Source organism: Pinus tabuliformis, chromosome 3_1 (assembly GCF_031772625.1).
Source record: "Pinus tabuliformis cultivar Carrire ecotype Pingquan chromosome 3_1, CPIR1, whole genome shotgun sequence".
NCBI classification, from domain to species: domain Eukaryota; kingdom Viridiplantae; phylum Streptophyta; class Pinopsida; order Pinales; family Pinaceae; genus Pinus; species Pinus tabuliformis.
The window spans coordinates 370,823,330-370,848,325 of record NC_142301.1 but is presented as its reverse complement, the minus strand read 5'-3'; the positions used below and the strand labels follow the sequence as shown (position 1 = coordinate 370,848,325).

The window sequence follows — 24,996 nt, the reverse complement described above, 5'->3', positions numbered from 1 at the left end:
TTTGATGTGTTGGGTGTAGAAAAGTGAAACCCTATGCACATACCAAAATCATTCCTTAGGGTTTTTAAAGACATGTGGGTGGCTTGGTGAAGATTTTCCCATTCTCCATTGGTGAAATACAGTCCCATACTCATTTGTAAAGTTTTAGCCAACATTGCAAAGGGTGCACATTACACTTTTTGCTCATTTGTCAAATTCCCTTGTGATCAAAGCAGTGACTATTTTATGCCAATCTACTTAAACAAAGCTATTACCACTGTGGCTTGTTTCCTATGATGCTTTGGTACACATGTAACATGTTTAGGTTTTTAGCATACATTGAACTTTTGATTTCACTACACCTATATCAACATACATATTGCAGACATCTTGTTTTCAAAGCCATGTTAGACACAGATTCAGTTTATAAGCAGGAGGTAGAGGCTAACCGAGGGTTTTGGCTTGAGAGGGTCAACATCCACTAAGAGAAGTTGCTGGCGAAGACCAATAGAGACAAAGACATGCTCTGTCACATGAAACATCACTATTGGGCTCGCATGCATGTCGACAAAGCAAAAATGAAGATTTTGAAAAGGAGGTTGAGCAAAGCATTAGAACGGCGAAAGAAGCTAGATCCACTTCGAGTTTTGGCCGAGGCTTTGTTGGCTGGGCATGATACATGATGGAGGGTCTTCGCTCCGAATTTGAGCAAATTCGGAGAAATTTTTGTCATTTTGAAATTTTTTGGTCCCAAAAACAGTTTTTTCAGCTCTACGAGTAGCGCGTCGACGCGCTCGCTTTTGATTGGGACACTTGCTGGAGGGAAACTTTGTATTTTTGGGTTTTTCATGGTAAGTTATGCATGCTCAGTTATTGCCGAAGCATTTCATCAAGTTCTGGATGATCAAAAGGCCTAAAAACACCATGAAAACCACCTTGCTGCCACCTTTTGCAACAGCAAGAAGTACTTCTGGGAGAATGCAGTTTTGGAGGGGCAAATGAGCTCCAAATTGAAAAATTCCACTTGGGTTGGAAAGTAGACATCCAGGGCTTTCCAACGAGCTATCATGAGCTCAATTTTGATGTCGGGAAGTGCCCCAAAAATAGGCTGAAAGGTGTGCTACGCATAGAGATCAGGGCGCTACGCATAGAGGTTTTTGGTCAATTTTTCACTTTCCAGCTCATAATTGCGGCCAGTCATGACCAGTTTCACCTCTTGATGTGATTTTTGACCCAGATTGATGTAATTTAATGTACATGAAGTAAATTTGGTACTTATTTACCTATTCTAGATGATTCATCCACAAAATAGCAAAAATTTAATGTAATGAATCAGTTTCCTAGCATATAGGGGTTAGTTGTTTGACTACCTAGATTTCAGTGCCTTATTTAGAATTGGTTGAAACTGATCCTAGAAGGAGGAGCTAGACCCCTAGAGGTTAGGGAATGGGTTAGCTTGGTCTATATTATGTAAATTTTCAGTCAGTAACAAGGGTTGGACTCTTGGGAAGATTTTGGCACTCTATTGTACATATTTTTCATATTTTGGCTAAGGAAAGATCAGAGATTTTTCAGCACTTGTTGGGATTCTTGTGGCTTTCAGTTCTTGATGGTGTTTTTTCTCAGTTATTGTAAGTTTATTCATGTTTACATGTATGCCATTCCTTCTTATGCTTCTGAAACTAAATGAATGAGTAAATGAGGTTGAATTCATTGTTCACAGTGCTCTTCCTTTAAATTTGTTTAGTTTTACATGTTTTCGCCAGTTTGGAGAGGATCCATGTTCTCCTTTGCCCTCTTCAGCTCCTTGTCGTTCTGATCCTTCCATACACCTGATCAAAGGCATCAAGACTATTGCCTACCTCGCCCCAACTCGAATTCTGCAAAGATCTGACCTTATTCCCCGCACCCAAAATTGGTTTTCCCATTTCTCCAACAAAAAACTCAAAAATTTAAATCAAACTTTCTTATCTCTTTACTAGCCTAAAATCAGTATTAATTTTGAGTCATCTCGGCCCCTTTGAAGACCTTTTGTCGAGATAGACTCAGAGAGAGCCCTCTCCTGTCCTCGTAGGGCTAGCTACGAGGCTGAGCTTGGTTTGATGTGGCCTTGAGTTTTGCCTTCCTCAGCCTGAGGCAGATTTGAGCGCTAACACCGAGCATGCCCTCGAACACCTTGGCATAACATTGCATTGACAAACATTAGCACTTGGCACACATTGGCACTTGGCATGTATTGGAACATATTATTAGTGTGCCTAGCATGCCCCTTTTGAAAAAGATAAAGTCACGACTTATTAACCCTCTTATGTGTTCATTTCCTTGCATTTTAGCTTGGATATTCTTTTTGTTGCCTTGAAACTCCCTGACGCATATTGGCATACTCTGGCACCCTGCACATCCTAGCATGTCTTAGCACCTAGCATGCCTTTGCACTATTTGGCACATGTTAGCACACCCCGGAACTACCTAGCACACTCTAGAACTTCTTAACATTCCCTGATATTCCTTGGCATGCCATACCCATGCTTAGCATACCTTGTCACTCTAGAACTTCTTAACATTCCCTGATATTCCTTGGCATGCCATACCCATGCTTAGCATACCTTGTCACTCCCTCCTTTGCATGACAGCTAGCACTCATTGACACTCCCCGACACACCCTCATATTCATTCACTTCCATGCATTTTGACTTAGTGCTCCCTTGTGTTGTCCTAGTGCTCCCTAACATTCCTCAGCATGCATTGGCACTCTTTAGCACACCTTAGCGCTCTTCGATATGCTCTGCCACTTTAGAGCATGCATCACACTCCCTGACGCACATTGGCACTTGGCACGTGTTGGAACTTGGAAAGTCTTAGCATGTTTGGCATGCGTTGAGATGACTTGGTATGCTTTGGCATGGTTTAATATTAAATTTATTTGAGATCAATTATTGGAAACTAGATGAGAATAAATGGAGGAAGATTTGGTACTTGGCACCTATTAGCACCTAGTGTTGGTGCTAATAGCCATTTTGCACACCCTGGCACCTGGCACATCTTGGACGCATGCCCCCTGACACTCTAGCATGACTTAGCACTGCCTATCATACCATGTCACTCCCTCCTTAACACACCTGGAACTCACTGACACTCCCTGTCACACACTCTTATTCATTCATTTCCATGCATTTTTACCTAGTGCTCCCTTGTGTTTCCCTAGTACTCCCTAACACTCCTTAGCATGCATTGGCACACCTTGGCACTTGACACATCTTAGTATGCTTACCTAGCATTATAGCATGCCTTGGAACTACCTATCATACCTTGTCACTCCCTCCTTAGCACACCTAGAACTCACTAACACTTCATTTCCATGCATTTGAAACTGGTGCTCCCTTGTGTTTCCCTGGCACTTCATCCTCACACTCCCTAGCACGCATTCACGCCACACCCTGGCACCTGACACATCTTGGCATGCCTATAATACCTTGGAACTGTCTAGCATGTGCTAGTACTTCCTGACATTCCCCAACACACCTTCGTACTCCCTAACTTTCATTCCCTCGTAGATAGCCTTACTTTTTTTGCGACTTGGGAACCCAACCAAGTCATTGGAAAAACAAATGTTGTGCCCAACCCAAAGTCTCCCTTTGTCTGAAACTGCTTTGTCCAACCCCTTATTATAACCATAGGATTTCCTCCTACAAGTATTATTTTGACCTTCTCCTAACACACTTTATCCTTGAGACACTTGGAATTAATTAACACTCCTTGGCACACGCTCTTATTCGTCCATTTCCATGCATTTTGACCTAGTTCTCCCTTCTGATGTTTTGGCACTCCCTAACACTCCTCAACATGCATTGAAACTGTTTGGCATGTGTTAGCATGCATTTTCATTCCTTGGCATGCCCCGACACTCCTTAATTATCATGCCCTCACAACTACCCTTACTTTTTTTGGGACTTGGGAACCCAACCAAGTCTTTCCTCGACTACAACAACCTGACCAAGTTACGGTTACTACAACTAGATTGTGCCTTGTTCACCTAAGAACTGAATATAACTCATCTTAGGGTACTCATGTCTAATTTCAACTTATCCCACTTAACAAGTTACAAGTTGCCAAGTCAAGGCTCACATCTAACCATTGCCATAAAACAACTAAGAAACATAGTTTAGATCTTGACATGCCATAACCCCTGCCACATCTAACAATCCCTTGGCAACATAGTTTACATCTTCTTGACTTGGGAGTTCTTATTTTGTAAATTTGAGCCTTGACTATGCCATGAAAACCCTCCAAATCATTCTTAAATGATGGGAACTCCTCTTCATGTGTGAAGCCAGTGAAATATTTGATTTGTGCCTTAGGGAATGTAAAAGATACCCTTAATAGAAAACATGCATACAAATTTGTAGCCAAGTGCCCTAAATGTGAGATGTTTCCACTTGTGCAATTGTGCTTCCAAATATGTGAACTCAACAACAAAACATGCCTTAAAATACATAATCTCTCTCAACATGTGAAATAAAAATTAACCCTTACCCTAGTCTTCCTCCGTCAGAAATTTGGGCCTTTTGTCACAAGGTATCTTCTCTTCTTTGGAAAGAGGACATAAACAAGATTTTAGATGTTTCTAAATGGAGTACTCTTCACCTATGTCCTTCTCCTTTACACCACGTGATACAAATGCCAATTTTCATATTCTTGACTATGGCGTTCTTCTTTTATACATGTGACCCTTGACTATGCCATGAAATTCTCCAAAATATTCTTAAAGGATGGGAGCACCTCTTCATGCATGAAGCTAGTGGAATGCGACAAGTCATCCAAAATTCCTCCAAATATGTGATTTGTGCCTTAGGAAATGTTAAAGGTACCCTCAATGGAAAAACGCATAAAGATTTGTGGCCAAGTGCCCTAAATGTGAGATGTTGCCACTTGTGCAATTGTGCCTCCTTTTGATGCTCAAATTGGCACCCTAATTGTGCAAGACTCACAAGGTGTCACTTTGGGTCAACTTAGGGTTGTTGGCATTGTCACCTTATCAACGAATCCTCTCACTTTGGATTACTTATTGAATCTTGGGGGTATCCCAAAGCACAAATTTATGGGGTCTTTTATGTGACTAGATCACTAGCACTAAAAACCATCTTTACATTGGATGGCTCAACATCTTGATGATCCCTATCCTATTGACCACAACTTTTTTATTCATTATTGCTTTAATTGCAACCCCTCCAGTAGATATTGATGGTGTTCATGAGCCTATTTTTGGTTCTCTTCTTTATGGAAACAATATTATCTCCAACACCATTATTCGATGAATGGCTACACAACAGGGACCCTATGAGCCAATCGTTCATGTTGTCGATGTAGTGCCCACATGACACAAACATTCAATGGTCTATCATAGCCAAACACTCTATGATGGGTTTCAAAGATACCCAACCTATGACAACAAGCTACATTCTATTTCCAAAGCCTGTAAGCAGTGGAAGAATTATATTCTACCAAAGGAAATGACCATCCACACCAATTGTAGGCCTTTGCCTACTCTATATAATCCTTGGGAGTTAGTGCCCCTGGATTTTAACCTGGTCTACGGAAAGGAGGACAAGTCATAGGCCCCAAAGGTATTGTGGTAGCGATCATAATCAACCCCATGTCATGCGAGTACGAAACTAACCTAGTTGCTGATTCATCCGGTTACAAAAAAGACAATTAAAAAAAACATTGAAGAAGATCACGTTAATGATGAAGCACCCACTTGCTTCAAAGCCTGGTTGAGTGCTTCCACAAAGCCAAGAGGGCAATTTTTTAAGATTTTCATGTCTGGGGCTTGTGAATTATTCCATATTCTTATGACTGAGTAAAGTACTATTAATTCATAATTCCAAGGAATGTTTTACTTCAAATTTGCATGTTAGTAATTAGGGGAAGTTCAACTGGTTGGCTTCTCATGTATCGAATCAAATTCCAATCCCTTTGTTATAAATATGATAGAGAATAAGAGAGAGGCTTTTGCTATGTGAACAAGTGTGAAGAAGCCTTCGACCATCATAGATCTCCGTGATAGCGTAGAAGTGCAGGGTTAGACACTTGCGATAGCATAAAAGTTCACGATTAGACCTTGCTATACGATTAGACCTATGTTGCGGGGAAGCGCCCCCCCCCCGATCCCGCTCCCAATCTGTGCTCCGGGCGGGTGCGACTCGGGAGCGGGTCGGGAGCACGCTCCCTAAAAAAAATTTCGCTCCCTGCCTTTTCAGGAGCGGTTTTGGGAGCGTTTCGCCTTTTTTGCAATTTTTTTTTGTAGTAATGTTTGAAATGCAATTTTTTTTTGCAAGAAACAAATAATTTTTGAGTGGGGCAGCTTAATGATCAAGTCTAGGCCCTAGTATTGATATGTTATTCATGGTAATGTTAAATTCTTAAAGTAAAAGTGACATTCTCCTTAATATTCATTTTCATCCTTTTACTTAAATTTTTAACATTACCATGAAATGACTCAGGATGTTTGAGAGTGGTTCCGGCCTCATTGGATTTCATATGGAGAAAGTAGAATTTTAGATTTCATTCAAAATCCAACAAACTTATAAGTTTTTCAGGATTTCAGGATTGGGGGATTGCAATGTTTCCATTGACTTTTGTCATGTATTAGGGTATGGAACTCGTATTTAATCAAGAACACCAATACCTCTATGTACCTTGATGTTAGTGACAGTGTTTGCCGAACTCCTCTATCATGACCCTCGTAAAAATGTACGCATCACTCAAACAAAATCTTGAATTGACATGCTATGCTTGTTCTATCTTATGTTAATGCTTAGAGGGTGATATTAATGACAAAGATCCTGATTTTCCAACAAGACTAAAAAATTAGACATTTCTCGTGGTGGCAAGAGGCCCAAACATAAGAAATAGATAATATATTTACTTCTCTTTTCTATTTTCTAGTAGCTTTTATAACTATTGACTCTTTCATATTTATTATGATATTTTTTTAAACAATATATGACAATTTAAGTTTGAAGTTCGCAATTATAACTCATTAGTAATGAATTATGAATATGATGCTTCATGAAAGTTGAAAGTTGTTTCATTTCATTTCATTTTATAACATTTCATTTCTTGTTAGATATTATTTGTTGTAATGGTTACACTTAGCTTACAAGTACAACTTTGGTGATCAATGATGATAAATGTTATATATTGAATTTTGAAAGCTTGAAACTTTAAGATTTATGAATCATGAGACTCAATATGTTGTATGTTACTATGTTACTAACTTGTGGACGTGGTTGATGAAGATTATAACTTCTAGATGATTGTTGTTGTATGGTTCATTCTATGTTTTTTTATGTTTTTTATATCTAATTCATTATTCTACATGTTTTTGTTGACATATATGTATCAAAATATAAAAAATATATATATTATATAAAAAACGCTCCGGGATTCACTCCCAAACCGGGAGCTTCTGAAAATCTCGCTCCCGCTCCCCAGTAACATTGGATTAGACCTTGCTATGAGATGTAATGAATTCCAAAGATTTTTAAATCCTGTTTTTTATCATAAATTTACAGGAATTATCATAAAAGTTCATGATTAGACCTTGCTAGAGATGTAATGAATTCCAAAGATTTTTAAATTTATCATAAATTTACAGGAATTATCTTTGCTGTTGTTTGAATTAATAACAGAGTGTGCAACCTCGGTGAGTAATGCAATTGCAATTTTTTTTGTATCTTGTGAGAACTTTCGCTGCTAGCTTTCATAGCAGGGCCTGTGCACTGTGGCACTGTATCAGAAGCACTTTCAAAAACTACCGAAAAACATTTGGCTTCATAATCTTGAACTCCCAAAGTGGAATAAACCATAACCTTGTTATATAAAGTTTAAACACACACCCATTATAGCTGTAAACTTAACTGTTTCCACGGTCAATTGAAATAATTACAGTTTCTACAAAATTGGAAACTGGGAAGTTAAAACTATTCAGAACACACACAGACATCTAAGTGTGCACCAAAACGCACTATGCATGTTAAAATAAATAATAGAAAGAAATTATGATATTATCGAGTTTTGGTTTTAGCAAAGACAAAAAGGATTTTAAAATTAAGAGAATTAATATTTTATTCTAGATTCTCATTGAGGTAGCCATTCCATTTGAATCAACCTGAACAGCTGACAGTACACTTTGGATTTTCATTTAAACTGTCTTCAAATTATGCGATAATTTGAGCAGGGATCCATTAATCATACTAATAAATGCTAGCTACAGTTTTAAAAGCAAACTATTCAGGTTCAGGATAAGATAAAACTAAGAAATGGGGCTTTTTCTTATTGAATCATAAACATTAGTCCCCTATTAGAGTCTTCTCTAATATATTCAAATCAATGCATGTCCAGAACAATATGTTTTGGTGATATACGGAAATCATCGTGTTTTCCTCAGCTTCTTTACGTGAAAGTAGCCCGAAAAAATCTTTTCATATTCCTGTTATACAATTGAAAATAGAGAGAGAAGTTATATCAGTCCTCATGCATTAGATCTTCTCCGAACTCCAGGGCAGCATGACTAAAAGTTTGAGTTGAGACCAGCGTTTTATTGATTGGTAATCCCCAAACCCCATGAGCGTAGACTTCCACCATTATATTTGCAAGATAAGATTCTCGACAAGCTGGCTTCCACTCTAATTTCCCCACTGGTGCCAAGATTGGCTCACAAAAACTGTCAGGGTCAGCCAAAGCTGTTATCTGTTTCGGAATTCAAGTACACACAAACATATTAACTTCCATTAAGCACACAAGTCAACATTTTTATAATAAAAAAATTATGGGAGGAAGTCATGAAGAAAGATAGATTTAAATTCCGCTAGGAAGACTTCAACTCTTCAAAGATGATTATAATTTGCCAAGAACAACCTAAGACTTCGTTGGCATCGAAACAGGAAAGGAAGTGATAATATATGTGATGTGCATCGTGAATTAAAGGGGAAATATAACGCAGTTTAGAACAGCTTTTCTACTGCAAGTAATGGAAGAAATGAAATGAAGTGCCATACATTTTCTCAACATAATGGAGTTCTTTGCACTAGAGCAAAATAATAAATTTCAAGGCTGAGAATGTTATGTTCAGGAGAGAATGGACAAAAGAGAAAACAGACCACCTAGTGATATTTGACAAGCTGAGTATCACATACCTCCATATCCCTGTCCAACAAAGAGAAAATAGGCCTCCTAACGATAGATATCGAGCTTCAAGCATCACATACCTCCATATTCCTGGTCCAACAAACTTCATACTTTTATATGTATGTCTTAGTTCATATGTTACCACCAAATCTGGGCTCAGACACACCACTAGTTCCTCCTGCATTGCAATGACATTTCCCATTGAAGGGAAAGGCAGCCAATCCTCATTGGCCTTGCTCGAATTGGAAGCCCCAACCCCAGTAAAATTAGCAATAAGCAATCTCACTATGGCACGCACAAGTCCGTGCACTGAAGGGTAATATACTTCGAAGTGGGGAAATCTTGTGGCTTGCTTTGGCACCAGTACACGTTCCCTAACTCTATAACACTTACCCCTGCAATAACTCTATAAAAAACGATATCCTCTTCAGACCCCTGAAACCCAGATGCGAAAGCTTGAAGGGAAAGGCAGCCAATCCTCATTGGCCTTGCTCGAATTGGAAGCCCCAACCCCAGTAAAATTAGCAATAAGCAATCTCACTATGGCACGCACAAGTCCGTGCACTGAAGGGTAATATACTTCGAAGTGGGGAAATCTTGTGGCTTGCTTTGGCACCAGTACACGTTCCCTAACTCTATAACACTTACCCCTGCAATAACTCTATAAAAAACGATATCCTCTTCAGACCCCTGAAACCCAGATGCGAAAGCTTGTTATCCTCACTGCATCATATACCCTCACAGCCCTCAGCCATACCATCTACTTGTAACCAACCTGTCGTATAACTCTTCTGCCAAATCCATGCACCCTTCCCTACGTCCCTCTCCCCTCGTTGTTCCCTTGTGTTCGGACATTTGAAATGCTAACCTTTTTGGGTGGTCAGTTAAGGCTAAGCACCCTCATTAATGGTATAATGAGATTATGCCTTAAGCGCTGACCTAGTCAACAGTACTTTACATTACTTTAGGTAACCAAAATAGGGATAAGCATTTATGTTGGACCAAAAACCTCTCATGGAGGGAGATGCCCCACCACATGAGTTGTGTATAAATACACAACTTGTGCCTCATCCATATTTCATCTTGTGATTGATTATTTAGCCTATGCGCACCACATCTACCCTGTTCATGGGCTCTCTCTCTCTCATGCTCTTGTCGTTATGATCTACTCTTGATTAGCATCATTTTAAATCTGATGTGATTTACTTGTCTCTATTAGGGTCTGCTGAAGTTGACAGTATAATCTATAACTTCAACATCATATCAGAGCTAGTGTATCTCTTCCTTCCCTATCCAATGTTATTTCCTGGCTGAAAATGGGGTTTTCAAGGATTTCTTGAGATTGTTGCTGCAAAATCTAGCACGCCTAGTGTAAAGCCCCACTAGGTGGAAGTTGGAACCAAACCATATGGAAACAAGAGAAAGGGTTGCCACTGTCACCTCAGCAACCTTTCTCCTACTCTTTAGTGATATTTGACCACAAGCAAGGCTTTCCTCAACTCATTTAAAGAATAATCAATGACTATGGCTCAAGCTGATTGATATGAGGTCTATAAGACGGGATAAAGTACCAGCAGAGCCTAGAAGGCCTAGATGTTCTATGCTAAGGTCTAAGTATTCTATTACTACACCAATTTGATGGCTGTTATAAGTTCATGTTTTGTTGATTTTGAATGATAGGGTACACGATGTTATACAACAGCCAACGGAAAAGGCCTTCTGATGAATAATCAAGAAATAAAGCAAGGGATTTAAATAGACACAAAGGATTAGGGATTTTTAGTGTAGTTTTATGGCTGAAAACATGCATAAACAACAAACTTTGGATGACGTCATTGCTAAAGAGGAGGGTTTTAGCATGCAACAATGCTAGATTTTGTGTTTATATAATTCATTGATGCAATTCCTACTTTATGAACCCCAAACATCAAACATAAACTCACCTTTTAGCAATTTCCCACATAAAACCGTAGCTTAAGGAAACACAAATATGTAAAATATAAAATATTATTTATTATTTATGAACAAACTGATGCTTACATGCTCTCATGACAGTGTGCCTAAATAGGCATTGACTGATCAGGAGAGTTTGAATGGTCATGTCTATTGACTTTCCATTCATAACTAATTATTTATTAACGTTTATTTATTTATTCATAACATTGCGACCCTTTAGAGATGCTTTGTCCTCAAAGAAGGGGTAATGTTGAGTGTCGTTGAAACTTTTATGTTTCCCACAAAGAATCTTCTTTTGGAAGTTTTTCCATTTAATGAGGTATTCTCTAATAGTTTTAGAACGTAATACTTTTTCTCTAGTAGCAAGAACGCCTTCTAGTTCTAAAATGATTCTTCCTTAGTCATCAACTTCGGGTATTTTTGTTTGAACTGATTGATTCCATCATAGCATTTTCTTATGACACGATGCACGGAACACATTATGAATCCAATAGTTATTTGGTAATTTCAATCCATAAGCCACTTCACTGATTTTCACTGATTTTTTTTATTATTTGGAAAGGTCCATAAAATTTTGGAACGAACTTGATCTTTCCTTGTTGCTTCATAATTGCTTGTAGAGTTGAAATCTTACAAATACCCAATCGCCTTCTTCGAATTCTCTCTTTGAACAGTGTTGATCTACTTCTTGTTTCATCCAATTACTAGCTGTTGTTAAATTTGCTTTCAATATTTTAATGATTTTTTTATTTTCTTCCAACTGATTCTTCATTGCTTGAACCTTGTTGTCACTCAATCCAAAGTCCTTCCATTTGGGAGGTTCATAACCATATAAAGCTTGAAAATAAGTCATTTTATCTTATGTATGGTAGGTGGAAATTTGCTTTCAATATTTTAATGATTTTTTTATTTTCTTCCAACTGATTCTTCATTGCTTGAACCTTGTTGTCACTCAATCCAAAGTCCTTCCATTTGGGAGGTTCATAACCATATAAAGCTTGAAAATGAGTCATTTTATCTTATGTATGGTAGGTGGAACAATACCACCATTCGGCTAAATGTAGCTATTGAGACCATTTATTTTGCTTATCTGTTACAAAACAACGAAGACAAGTCTCCAAAAATTTATTCACTATTTTTGCCTTTCCATTTGTTTGCAAATGATAAGTTGAACTCATGTTAAGGAAGGATTACAGCCTCGTTACAAAAATCCTTCTAGAAATTCCCTTTAAATTTTGTGCCTCTATCATTGACTCACTATTTTTGTCTTTCCATTTGTTTGCAAATGATAAGTTGAACTCATGTTAAGGGAGGATTACAGCCTCGTTACAAAAATCCTTCTAGAAATTCCCTTTAAATTTTGTGCCTCTATCATTGACGATGACCCTTGGAAGGCTATGTAATTTATATATGTTTTTGCAAAATACCTCTGCAATTGGTTATGTTGAATCAGTTTTCTTAACTGCCATGAAGTGTGCATATTTGGTTAGTCTATCCAGAACAATGAATATTTTTTCCTTTTCGTTAGACATAGGAAACCCTTCAATGAAATCCATCGATATTTCCTCCCACTTCTGATTTGGGATATGTAAAGGGTGAAGTAATCTTGGGGTTAACACGTTCTCATTTTTATTTCTTTGACAAACATCACATTCGGCAATGAATTTTTGAATATCCTTACTCATCTCCTTCCAATAGAATGATTGATAAGTATTATAGTATGTTTTGAAGAATCCAACATGTCCTGCTGCTAGCAAACTGTGTGTTTCCCTTAAAACCTTCATTTTAAATTTGGAGGATGGGATTAGATAAATTATACCTTTATACCATAATATATCATTTTCCATTCAAATTTTGGATTTTGATCCACATTTTCGATTATAGAACAAGAGTCTGGATCTTTGGCATATTCAGTTCGAATCTCATCTAACCAGTCGGGAACTACTAACGCTGCGCATGTTGTTATGTCTTCATCTCTTTGTGAAAGTGCATCAGCAACTACGTTATCCCTCCCCCTTTTATGTAATATTTCCATGTCAAATGTGGAGAGTTTCTACGTTCATTTATGTGCTTCTTTAGATAATGTATTTTGTTGTATAACAAGAATTGAAGACTGTTGTGATACGTACGAATCAAGAATCTGGTTGGGTAGTTGTCATGCATTAATACTGCTCCAATTTCAAACCTTGAAGCATCACATTCTACCACAAAAGGCTTGGAAAATTTTGGGGTTGTTGGTATTAGAGTAGATGACATTACTTTTTGTAATGTCTCAAAACACTCTCCTGCGTTGCTATCCCATTGAATTTGAAAGACATTTTTCTTTAACAAGCTTGACAGGGGTGTAGTGAAGTGCGTATAGTTTTTGATAAATCTTCTATACTATCTTTTTAATCTCAGAAACCCTCTTAGTTTTGGTATATTTTTTCGTTTTGGCCACTCTTTGATTGCCTTGATTTTAATAGGGTCTACCTTGACTCCTTCCTTGGACATGATGTGACCGAGGCATTCTACTTATTTTTCACCAAAAGTACCCTTTAATAATTTTGCATAGAACTGATTTTTTTCTCCTAAGAAAAGTTCATTATTAAGGTGCTTGAGATGCTCCTTCCAGGTTTTTCTATAGATAAGGATATCATCAAAGAAAACTAATACAAACTTTCATAGGTATGGATGAAAAAGTTCATTTATAGCTGCTCGAAATGTAGCTGGGGCATTTGTTGAATGGCATCACCTTGAATTCATAATGTCCTTCATGAGTTTCGAAAGTAGTCTTCTCGACATCTTCTAGACTTACTCAAATTTGATAATAACCTAACCACAGATCTAACTTTGAGAAATACTTTGCGCCATGAAGTTTATTGTTACAAATATAATAGATATAAAAATAATAATCATAAAATAATGATTAATTAAGTAATAATTAGTGATGAAGAGGTGTGTCTTAGAGACATGACCATTCATGAACGGGTACCCACCTAGGTATATATATGAGACCCTCATTTGTAACATCATATCTCACTTGTATTCAAACATTTTTATATATAATTACTTGTCCTACAATGGATGTTTTTGACTTCAAAGTATTCTGAAGATTATTGCAGGTATACGAACTATTTTCGTTACATTGGTATCAGAGCGTAAATGAACCTTGTTCATTACATTGGTATTAAAGCATTTATGAACCTTGTTCATTACATTGGTATTAGAGTTGTTCGATCCTCTAGCAGCTCAACCGCTGCACAAAAGCCAAAGTAGTCCAACCTTTGGCCATCAACCTTCCATCAACTTTGTTGTCGTCGTGATTCAAGTGTTTTGCTACACAAGTTTCTACAGTGCCTCTGTTTCGCTAGGCCTTTGGCCATTAAACAAAAAAAGAGAGAGATTGAACAAACAAACAAAAACAAAAACTTGAAAAAAATTAAAAATTAAAAATTAAAAAAAAATGGAATTGTTTTGTTATAAAAAATAAGGTAAAAAAAGGAAAGTTACATTAAAAATTTTAATAAAAAAAAATATAAATAAATAAATAACAAAAAAAGTCAAGTCCCACTAGCACAACCGGTTGAGGATGGGCCCTGTCAACAAGGCGACCCAGGATCAAACCTCACGGGAGGTGATTATGTCCTATGCTAGGGGGAGGAGACATGCTAAAAAATCCAGTCAGCTAAGGGTTGGTGTGGCCCAGGCTAGGTGTGATCCCCGAGTGACTTTGACCGCTTAGATGCCCTTGGGTCGTAACTCCTCAAGCCACAGGTCAAGCCTGGAGAATCACAGACTACTTGACAAACAAACAAAAAATAAATAAAAAACAAAACAAAAAAGAAAAAACCAACCTGTAGTTTGAGTTGTCAACAGACAACTAATAGTCATCAGAGCCACTGTTTCCAGTCGCTCGACGGCTGCCCAAAAGTTCGTAGTCGTAGCCCAACCGTTGCAAACACAACGTAGCCCCGACCAAACAAAACCACTGCCGCCACCGCTCTTACTGCCATACTCTCGATCTGACCATGTTGTCATCCCTTGTTGACCCCCCAACGCATTGCAGTTGCAGCCACTCCTCATTGATTCCAACCCACACAGCTGCCATCGGTCCGCTGTACCCCGCATACTACAACACCACCAGTAACGCCAGATCGGCATTGTATGCAGCCGCGGTGCCCAACCACATCTCATGCATCCACCCTACTGTTGAACCATCATCGCACCATCCTAAGGCTTCCAATACCGCTGCACACAGCCAACCTTTTCGTCGTCAACACCCTGACAATCAACGCCCTCCGCAGTGGTTCCCTCACTCGATCTTCCACATACTTCGTTGAACCAACATTCACCATCCACTATCCTTCTCGAACCCGACAATCTACAGGTCCCCTGTCATTTTTCGCCTCGAGTGGTACGTCACACCCACGATCATGGTTTGTCTCCCAGCCGATATGTTGTGTCGTTTAGTACTAGGGTTAATTATATAGTTATATAAGATTAATGATATACTTTATAACTATATAAAGTTATATAAATTAATTAATTATATAGTTATATAAGTAATAGTACATATTTTAGTTATAGAGTTTAATTTAATTATACAATTGTATATATAAATAAAATTAACAAAAAAAGACGGATTACAATTCACAATTGAATGAAGGAAAATTTTTCTATAAGGGTATTCCAGTTCCAGATCACGAATTAATTGCATTAAAAGGATGTATCCAAGGTAAACAAATTAATATCGTTATCACCAATGTGGAAAAAGTCGAAGTCGGGATTAATTCGGCAAGGGTCCAAAAGTTGAAAAACTTGGCAAAGTCGGGAGTTTTTTGAAAAAGTCGGCAAAAAGTTGGCAAAATTAAAAAAACACAAAATTATTCATTTTTTTAATTTTTTTTAACATCTAGAGTATCCACAACATCAAATAAATGAATTTCCACATAAACATGTAAAGAAAGTAATATATAATATGTATATGAAGTCTAGTGCTACATCACATATCAAAATAGTGAATTAACTCCTAAATTTTGAGTCATGTCTGAGTCTCAACTCTCAAGAGTCAAAATATCAACAAAAAATATAATAAATGTATATCATGAGTCATCTAAAAGTAATCAAGTAATCAATCACTGAGATCCTCTTCCCCTTTTACAGGAATAGGGAACGACTTTGCCTTTTCCTCTATAGGAAGAAGGCCCTGCCCCTGGGGATACAAATGGACTCAATCGTCCTCTAGAAGCCGATGGAAGAGGTGGCCTCTGTCCTATGCTGCTACTACTACTACCCATCCTAGATGGTGTCACCTCCTCCTCATCATCCTCATCCAGCTCTGCTAGTGCCTCCTGACCCTGATGTTGCTCCTCCCCCTCTACCTTTGGCTCTCCCTCCCCTGCAACTACTACATCCACTAGATCCACACCTAACCAATCCGGGATCAAGTCCATGATCAGCCTCTTAGTCTCGACCCTCCATGAAGAGGTGGTATCAATATTGTCCGATGAGATGGCTTCCACATCAGTAAGTTTCTGAAGCTATCTCACCCACAATCGAAGATTTAGTAGATGTAGACCATGTCATTGAGGTGTTGGGACTCCAATCTGTATTAGGGTCATAGATTGTAAATTAGTACTTAGATAATTTAAATATTAAAATTAATCAAATGAATCCAAAAAATTTAATTTGAAATCTTTTTACCTGTTGCGCTTTTTGTTGTGTATTTTGTCAAATACACTCCAGTTGCGCTCACACCCAGAGGAACTGCGTGTTTGGCTAAGCACTCGAATGGCAAGCTTTTGGAGATGGGGTACTCTAGCACCATAGCTTGTCCACCAAGCATCTACAAGTTAAAAGAAAAATGAAAAACATAAAAAAAAACATTGAAATTCTAAACTTGAAAGTTTGAAACAAACTGAAGCTTACCTGGCATTTTGGTTGTCCTATTCTTAATAGCCATGTTAAAACCAAATGTGCCACCTCCCATCCTTTAGACCTCCATTTCTTTAGAAATATCTTCACGTTCTTGCTCAGATGACACCATCCTCTCGACACAAGTGAAGAATCCATCCATCACCTCGACATCAAATCTGAAACCACAGGCGTAAGAAAATGCAAGGTTGAGGTAGATACCTGCAGCATGAATGGGGCGATGGAGGGTATTGTTCCATCACTGATCAATCACTCTCCATCTGACCTGTTGTTTCTCTAACCCCTCGTCTCCCTTATCTGTATAATAAGCACGAATGGCTTCTTTGGCCCTATCCATGGCCTCATACAAGTAGCCCATTGCGCCTTTTCTCCATCAACCAACCGAAGAACCCTTACTAAAGGTTTTGAAATGGCACACACCTCCTCTACTCCTACCCAAAAGCTCTAATCATATGAAACTAGTTTACATATGCCCTCTCCCTCTGGTTTGCGGCTAATAGATAAAGAACGCCAAACCGCTGAGAGAAACATGCTCTTCACATCCCACATAGAATTCAACAGAGACTGAAGAGATATGAAAGTAGTGACAAATCGTGTAATGGCAAGATGCACCAACTCTTTGTTTTTGGTGTATTTTCTCATCAAGCTAAGCACAGATGCATGATTATATATAAATTTGTTATGCTCTTGTATGATTCAACAATATCCCTCACAATAGGAATCTTACCTATATCCTCCAACATCAAGTCAAAGCAATGAGCAGCACAAGGTGTCCAAAACAAGTTAGGATACCTCTCCATAAGCATCTTGCCAGCTGCAACATAATTTGCAGCATTGTCCGTTATGACTTGGACAACATTGCTTGGACCTACTTCCTGAATGAAGAGGTCCAACAACTCACATAATGTACGTGCATCTTTAATGTGTGCAGATGCATCAACAGATTTCATAAACATTGTCCCCTTGGGACAACTAACCAAGAAGTTAAGAAGGGTCCTACCCTTCTAGTCAGTCCAACCATCTGACATGACTGTGCATCCAGTTTGTTCCCATGATGCCCTAAACTCCGCCAATCTAGCAGTGCAATCAGTCTTTCTATCTTGAAGAAGAGGCCCTCTCAATTCTGCAAAGGTGGGGGCTTTGTACCCCAAGCCAACGACAGCAACAACATCAAACATAGGCTGGTAGAATGGGTTTGTCTTGGCAATGTTGAAAGGAACATCACTCCATAGAAGACACTTACTGACCAACCTGTCAGCGTTTGCCTTTTCCTTTTTTTTCATTGCTGATTTGATCCCAAGTTGTGCACCAGATGTGATTCTAGGAACAAAAAAAGATGAGATAGATGAGGGGCTGGGACCTATGGGTGAGGAAGGTGATGCTATTGAAGAAGCACTGCCACTCTCAATTCCCCCCCCTCTTGAGGCCCCTACAAGTTGGATTTTTAGTGCTACCCTGGTGTCCTCTCCGTCCTCTTTATCCATCAATGATTGAATGGCCCGTCGGATGATTTCTGGAGTTGTATTTGTGCAAAGGTCAACATTTTGCCCCGAAATTTGCCCCAAATGGAATTTTAATCTGTTGAAACTTGATACCTCCTGACATATGCTTGACATACAACTTGCAAGTCAAATACATTCTATTGATCCCCCCAGTTTCGGGTGTAGTATCAGGTTCACCAAATTCCCACATAGCGTCCAAAATCCTTGGCACTTTGTTTTAAACTTTGAACTTGAATTTAAACCTGGGCACAAAAAAACATTGAAACAAATTAAATTGCTTCAGCCTTCAACTCAGCAAATTAATACTAACAGTTCATAAATCTAATAAAAATAAGTACAAATTCCTGAAATTTGTTTCAAAGAATAAAAAGTGCAATTTAAAGAGTCAGATATCTGGCAACTACAAAAGGGTATAAAAGTTTGATCTACAGCCCACTGGTATCTCTGTTTGTGGGCTAGCAAAAGGCTGATAAAAGAGATGAGATATTAAGGGCTGAGCTGAGCATTATTTCCATCTCTATAGGCTGAGTTCCAGACTACTATCCTAGTGCCATTCTATAACCAGACTCTCTGAATTTATTGCTGATATTTATTGTTGTATCTTCTTCAATGTTGTTGTAGCATACTTCCCATTGGTATGTATCTCTCTTGAGTTTAAAATAAATTACAGTCAGCTGGTTTGAAGCATTTTCATGGTGGTCTGTGTAATTTCTGAGCACTATATAAATAATATGTTGCTGGTCTGAAGCATTCCCATGAGTATCAACTTGATATTATGTCTGCTCATTTAAATATATTCAAGAGAAATCACCTACAAGTTTAAACTATAAACGTCTACATCTAATCTACAAGAGTTGATTTCATGCACCTTATTTCCAGTGGCATAGCCGCATAGCCATATACATATATGATATTACAATCCACTGAAAGATTTAAGAAACAGCCTACAAGTATCTAGCATTAATTAGATAATAGAAACATACCTTAAAAGTTAATAGAGCGGGCTCCTCTTGAGTCTTAACGCTAATATCCTCCCTCCTCTTAATGCAATGGCAAGCCGCAAACCCTTGTATCGCCACAGCGCCGAATGCCAAAATACACAGCGAAAAAAACAAGAAATTAACCTTTGCGGGCTTTTTATCCACGGGTTGGGAAGGGAGGCCGACTTTTTGGGTCGACTCCCAATTAAATCGGGAGTAATACGAAAAAATCGTGATTTTTTCGTTTACCAAAAAATCGCCAAAAAATCATCCGATTTAATCGTTTTGCCCAAAAAATCGGAATTTTAGGAATAAATCGTGATTTTTTCAGGACTTTTTCCACACTGGTTATCACTACAAGCAACGAGGAAAATTACATAAATATTAATCAATATTGCACGACTCATACTCATATAAGACTCGTCACGTGTTGAAATTTCTAAGTCTGACACATTAGAAATCCCTACTGCATTATCCAGTTTAATTTCTCCTACTTGTTTATTCCATTAACAAGTTATTTATAAATATTGAAATAAACACAAATGCAGCCTTAACTCATATACAGATTAACAACTGAAATAACTGAGACAAACACACAAGGGACACCGTTATTTTTTGGACAATCGTCCCCGGAAAAAACCAATACGGGAAAACTGGTGCAGCAGATATGAGGGTGTTGTAGCGGCTGCAAGTTGCAACACCCTCCAAAATTTTGGCCCGCATCCAATTTTGGAGCTTCCTTTGAGAGTTTTACTTGATATCTGCACATACTCGGGTTCATCCCGTGAGCTCGTGTGAGTCTTCGCACCCACCTTGCTTTTTCGTTCGACAGACAACTTTTGCATGTTGATGTCGATGTCATGCTTTCGACCATGTTCTGGTTATACACAAGGTCTTTGCTTCGTGTGTACATGTTGTGTTCTCTATGTAAACCTCCGTCACGCTCACACATGGAGTCACATACACTGTTGCGCAAGCGCCATCATGGTCGTCCAACGATCAATCACAAGCGTCACGCTTGTCGCTCACACCATCGGTCAGTCATGTTGAACATGTGTGTCTGTATGGTTTGAGTCGTCTCGTCGTCAAGTCATGTAAGTGTGTGTTTGCAAGTTCACGTATGTATCTTTTCACTCGCTCACACACTTAGTCGTTCTGCTAAAGTTCTGACGACGGGATCACCCTCTGACAGCCAGACCTTCACCCCGCCATCGACTCGATCAACTGTCACCCAGAACAACGCAGAAGCACCAAGCAAGCCATTTCAAGCTGCGTTGCCTGCAAGCTGATCAATCAACCTTCCTGCTGGACCACCAAACAGTTTGACCCGGGAATCACCCTGGGACTGACTCCCCTCAAAAATTGCGCAGACGCTGCAGACCTTGCTCGCTCCGCTGACTGAGAAAATTGCACAGACAGGTCGGACAGACACCCAGTGCTCGTCCCTGTCTCCCTCAGAAAATTGCGCAGTTTTTCCAGCCAGCCCACTAGTCAGCCAACCAGTTGCTCACCCGGAAAACTGCGCAGATTCATGAGCAAGCCCTCTACTGCCTAGCAGTCCACTCAACTCAGAAACTGCACAAAGGTGATCAGCAAGCCAGCCTTCCAGCATCAGTGCAGTTTTTCCCGCTAGTAGCTCCCAGCAATTAACTACTAGTTCCCTCCAGGAATTGCGCAGTTTTTGTTGTCAAGCTCCAGCAGCTGACTGTCGGTTCCCTCCAGGAATTGTGCAGTTTTTGCTACCAAGGTCCCAGCAGCCAGCTGCCAGTTCCCTCCAGGAATTGCGCAGTTTTGACTGCCAAGCTCCCGCTGCCCGCTCCTTCCAAAAATTGCGTAGATTTTGTCTGCCCAGCCTTCCCGCAGCCGACACTGCTCCTCCCAAAAGTTGCGCAGTTTTGTCCTCCAGCTGAGCCAGACCTTGCGGACAGTCACTGTCGATCCGAATTGCCCATCGCCATCTCCCAGTGACTTCTGTGCAGTTTTCACCAACGGCACCCAGAGCCTCCATCCCAGCACGAAGCTCGCAACCTTGTCTTCTCTCGCGGTCACCTGCATCCGAAACGATCATGCATCACGGTAGACTAGGAGGTTTATAGATTTGATGTCGTCTCGTCATGGGTGACTGCAGATACATGTATACAAACAAACATGTCGTGACGACGAATGGGATGAACAAAGGGAGTACATGTAGAAGGAAATGTTCACCAACAGACGAACAAACGATGCATGCAAAGAGATGTGCTCACGAACAGACGATCATGCAAAGATGTGTTCGCGGAATGAACATGGGAGGATGTGTTCGCACACGGACGGACGGACGGACGAACATGCACTTTTCACGAATGGACGAACTTGTCGAGTATGCCAACATACAAGCAAGGAGCAACGTGCGAATGCAACATCAAGCGAACCCAACGACCATCGAAGACTCCGCGCACTTTTCCATGCAGAGGTGAAGCTGTGACACACCATGAGGACATCCATCACCCAGCAACACTGCAGCTCGACATGCACACTAGTAGTAGCATGAATGTACCAGCATTGTCATGTCAAGTCTTGTCATGAGTCATGTCGTCCACATCTCTACTGTGGGCCATACTGTTAATCAATGTAATGTAACGTTGAAGTCCAAGAGACCCACTTCTCATATCAAGAGCCATGTGAAGTCGAAAAGTCATGGAAGTCAAACAGTCATGAGGGAAGGCGAACAGCCATAAGGGTCAATTTCACCCTTGGCTATAAATACCCCCTCATTTGTACATGAAAAGGACTTTTCACCTCGGCTCCTCCCACGTAGCCTTGAGAGTCTATAACCTTTTCTTTGAGTAAGTAGTGGCTCCAATGCCCCGCCCACGGGGTTAGTGATTTATGGTGTAACGATGTGTCTTGGAACTTTTGCTTAATTCATAAGCCTGCTAACAGGCCAACACATTTTCACATGTGTTGTAATTGTTGTAAGACTAATCTTGAACACTTGTAAGTTGTAACACATGTTGCTTTAACCTGTGTTTAACACTTGAACTCATTCAATTGTTGTAATACATATATATTAATGAAAATGTGTTGTATGAGTTGTTAACGTTGTCCTACCCGTGTTGGTTACCTCCCCGGACATCAGACAGACCTTTCATGTAAACTTGCTATAATGACTGTCGCACTCGCGTGGACTCCTCCGCTGTGTGTTGTATGTGTTATCTTTCCTTGTGTGTTGTGACTGCCGCATCCGTGTGGACTGCTCCTCTAGAAGCTATGCATGTCCTGTTGTGTTGTGTGTTCCTAACAGAGTTGGGGCTTCCTCCCATCCAACTTGGGACTCACTCCCACCCTCTCCCTCTACGGTGAAAGAACCATTGACACAAGTAACACTAGCAATCACCAGGCACGCGAACCTCACTACTCGAAGACAAAGCAGACCACTCTCTTGTGCTGACAAGCAAGAGTTGAGGCAAATCTTTAAGATAATGGCAACCGAGCCATCATACCGAATGGGACTCCCACACCAAACGGTGTGAGGTCTAGTTGGCACTTCATACCGAGGTGATCTCATGAATGTTGGCAGGTCCAGCACCGTCAACATTTCTGGCGCTAGAAGGAGGGCAACCAGTTGTTTATGGTTGAATGTCCTCTCACACTCACTCATCAACCATCTGGTCAAGGCAGTAACTCGCACTCCCTCTCACCTACGCGCGACTCTGCAGTTGGTTACTTCTCACCTCCCAAGACTGAACACAAAATTCCATATCATCACCTTCGCTCCGTCCGTCCCATCACTTGCCACTTCGCGAAAGTAGTCAGACTAATCCCAGGCATACAGCATCTTCCCTATGCATCAAGAAAGCCAAAAGCCACTCCCACAAGGGTTGTGGTATCGTCAGTGGAAGAAGTAGTTCTTGCCACACTTGAAGGTCTGACAGAAGCCATTGAAGACGGAGAGGAACCTTCGGTCTTCCGACAGGGGGAACGAGACACCATTGTCATCTTGGGCTCAAACTCTAGTACAGGAGGCGAAGGGGAAGGTAGCGAAGGAGGCGGAGGCGGAGGCGGAGACTCACCAACAAACTCAGAGCCAAAACCGTCCGATTCTGAAGAGGAGGAGGAGGTCGAAGAAGAGGAAGAGATGGCTGACCAGAATCTAGAATGGATGACTCAAGGAGCATTGGCTCTCTCGGATGCTTTGCACAAGATGCCAATGCGAGCAGAGAGAATGAACATCAAGTTCAACCCTGACAGCGTAGTGAAGACAGAAGACCATTTGGGCAACTTCTACCTACCGCTACAAACCCTTGAGGTATGGTATGACCACGTAGCATGTAGATTGTTTCCATGTACCTTGGACGGTCACGCAGCTGCATGGTATCACAGCCTTCCAGCCAACTCCATATAGAACTGGGGTGCGTTCAAACGCATGTTTCTTGAAAAATTTGTTGATGACAAGACCCCAGCCATGTTACTCAAAGAATTGGGAAGCCTGAAGATGGAGGGGAAAGAAAAGGTAAAAGACTTCAATCAGAGGTTTACACGCATATTGAACAAGTTTGTAGCGAACACCAAACCTCATGACTCCATCACTGTTGATTACTACATGTCCGCACTATCGACCAGCATTGCGCAGTTTGTCAAGCGAGCTGCGAAACCAACACTATTGGAAAACTACGAAGAGGTTATTGCTATTGAGAAAGACCTGCGTGTGATTGGAGTCATCAAGGATGATGAACCAGCAAAGGACTCCAAAGACGCGAGAAGGAAGTCCCAGGTGGTGGCGAGCAAAGGTAGAGACAAGGAAACCAATGATATTGAAACCCTCACTCGCCTCATCAAGAACTTGACAACAGAAGTGTCCGAGCTTAAACAACAGAAAACGGACACATCTGCAAGCAACCATCCGCCCAGACACAAACAAGGAAGCATGTCATCAAGCAGCAACCGATTCACTGCAAAAACTGCGCAGAGCTCTGTGTTCCACCTTAATCAATGCGCAAATTTTGAGTTTTGTTCATTCCACGAAGAACATCACCCAGAGAACTCTTGTTCAGACTGGAAGCGAGTCACAAGCTCTGTATGCAGTCATACATTTGACGCAGAAAACAATATGCAAGAACAGCTGGAAGACACGGATAATGATGAAGATGTTGCACCTGATGGAGCATCAAGTTCTGGGCATGTGGTGAACATGTATTAATGCTCGCAAGCAGCACTGAAGGCGAACACCAAGAAACAACCCCCAAAGCAAAATGACCGTTACAATATTAGGAGTAAAGGGGCTCCCCTTACAGTTGGGGAAGCACAAGAAAAGATGAGACTGTTGTTGAGGAAGTTTGATCCACTAGCCGCCCCAAAACAAAAAACACAAAGTAAACCCGGGAAGACAGCGGCGAACAAGAGTACCTCCATGAGCAGCAAACTACAGAATACTCTGCCGACAACACGAGCATCAGTCTTACCCCGAACACCTCGATGAGTCTACCCCCTAT

The 24,996-nt window shown here is 40.2% G+C and overlaps 1 protein-coding gene across 2 annotated transcripts in view; it reads right to left on the bottom strand.

Annotated features, from left to right (window-relative positions):
• Window positions 1–8,286: 8,286 nt before the first annotated feature.
• The window catches only part of LOC149187250 (uncharacterized), a 308,667-nt gene continuing 291,957 nt past the window's right edge, over window positions 8,287–24,996 (bottom strand). For both annotated transcript variants that reach the window (XM_089411330.1, XM_089411329.1), the window contains exon 5: window positions 8,287–8,733. In XM_089411330.1, the coding sequence (XP_089267456.1) occupies window positions 8,509–8,733 (225 nt within the window). In that variant the 3' untranslated portion in view covers window positions 8,287–8,508. The remainder of the gene's footprint in view (window positions 8,734–24,996) is intronic.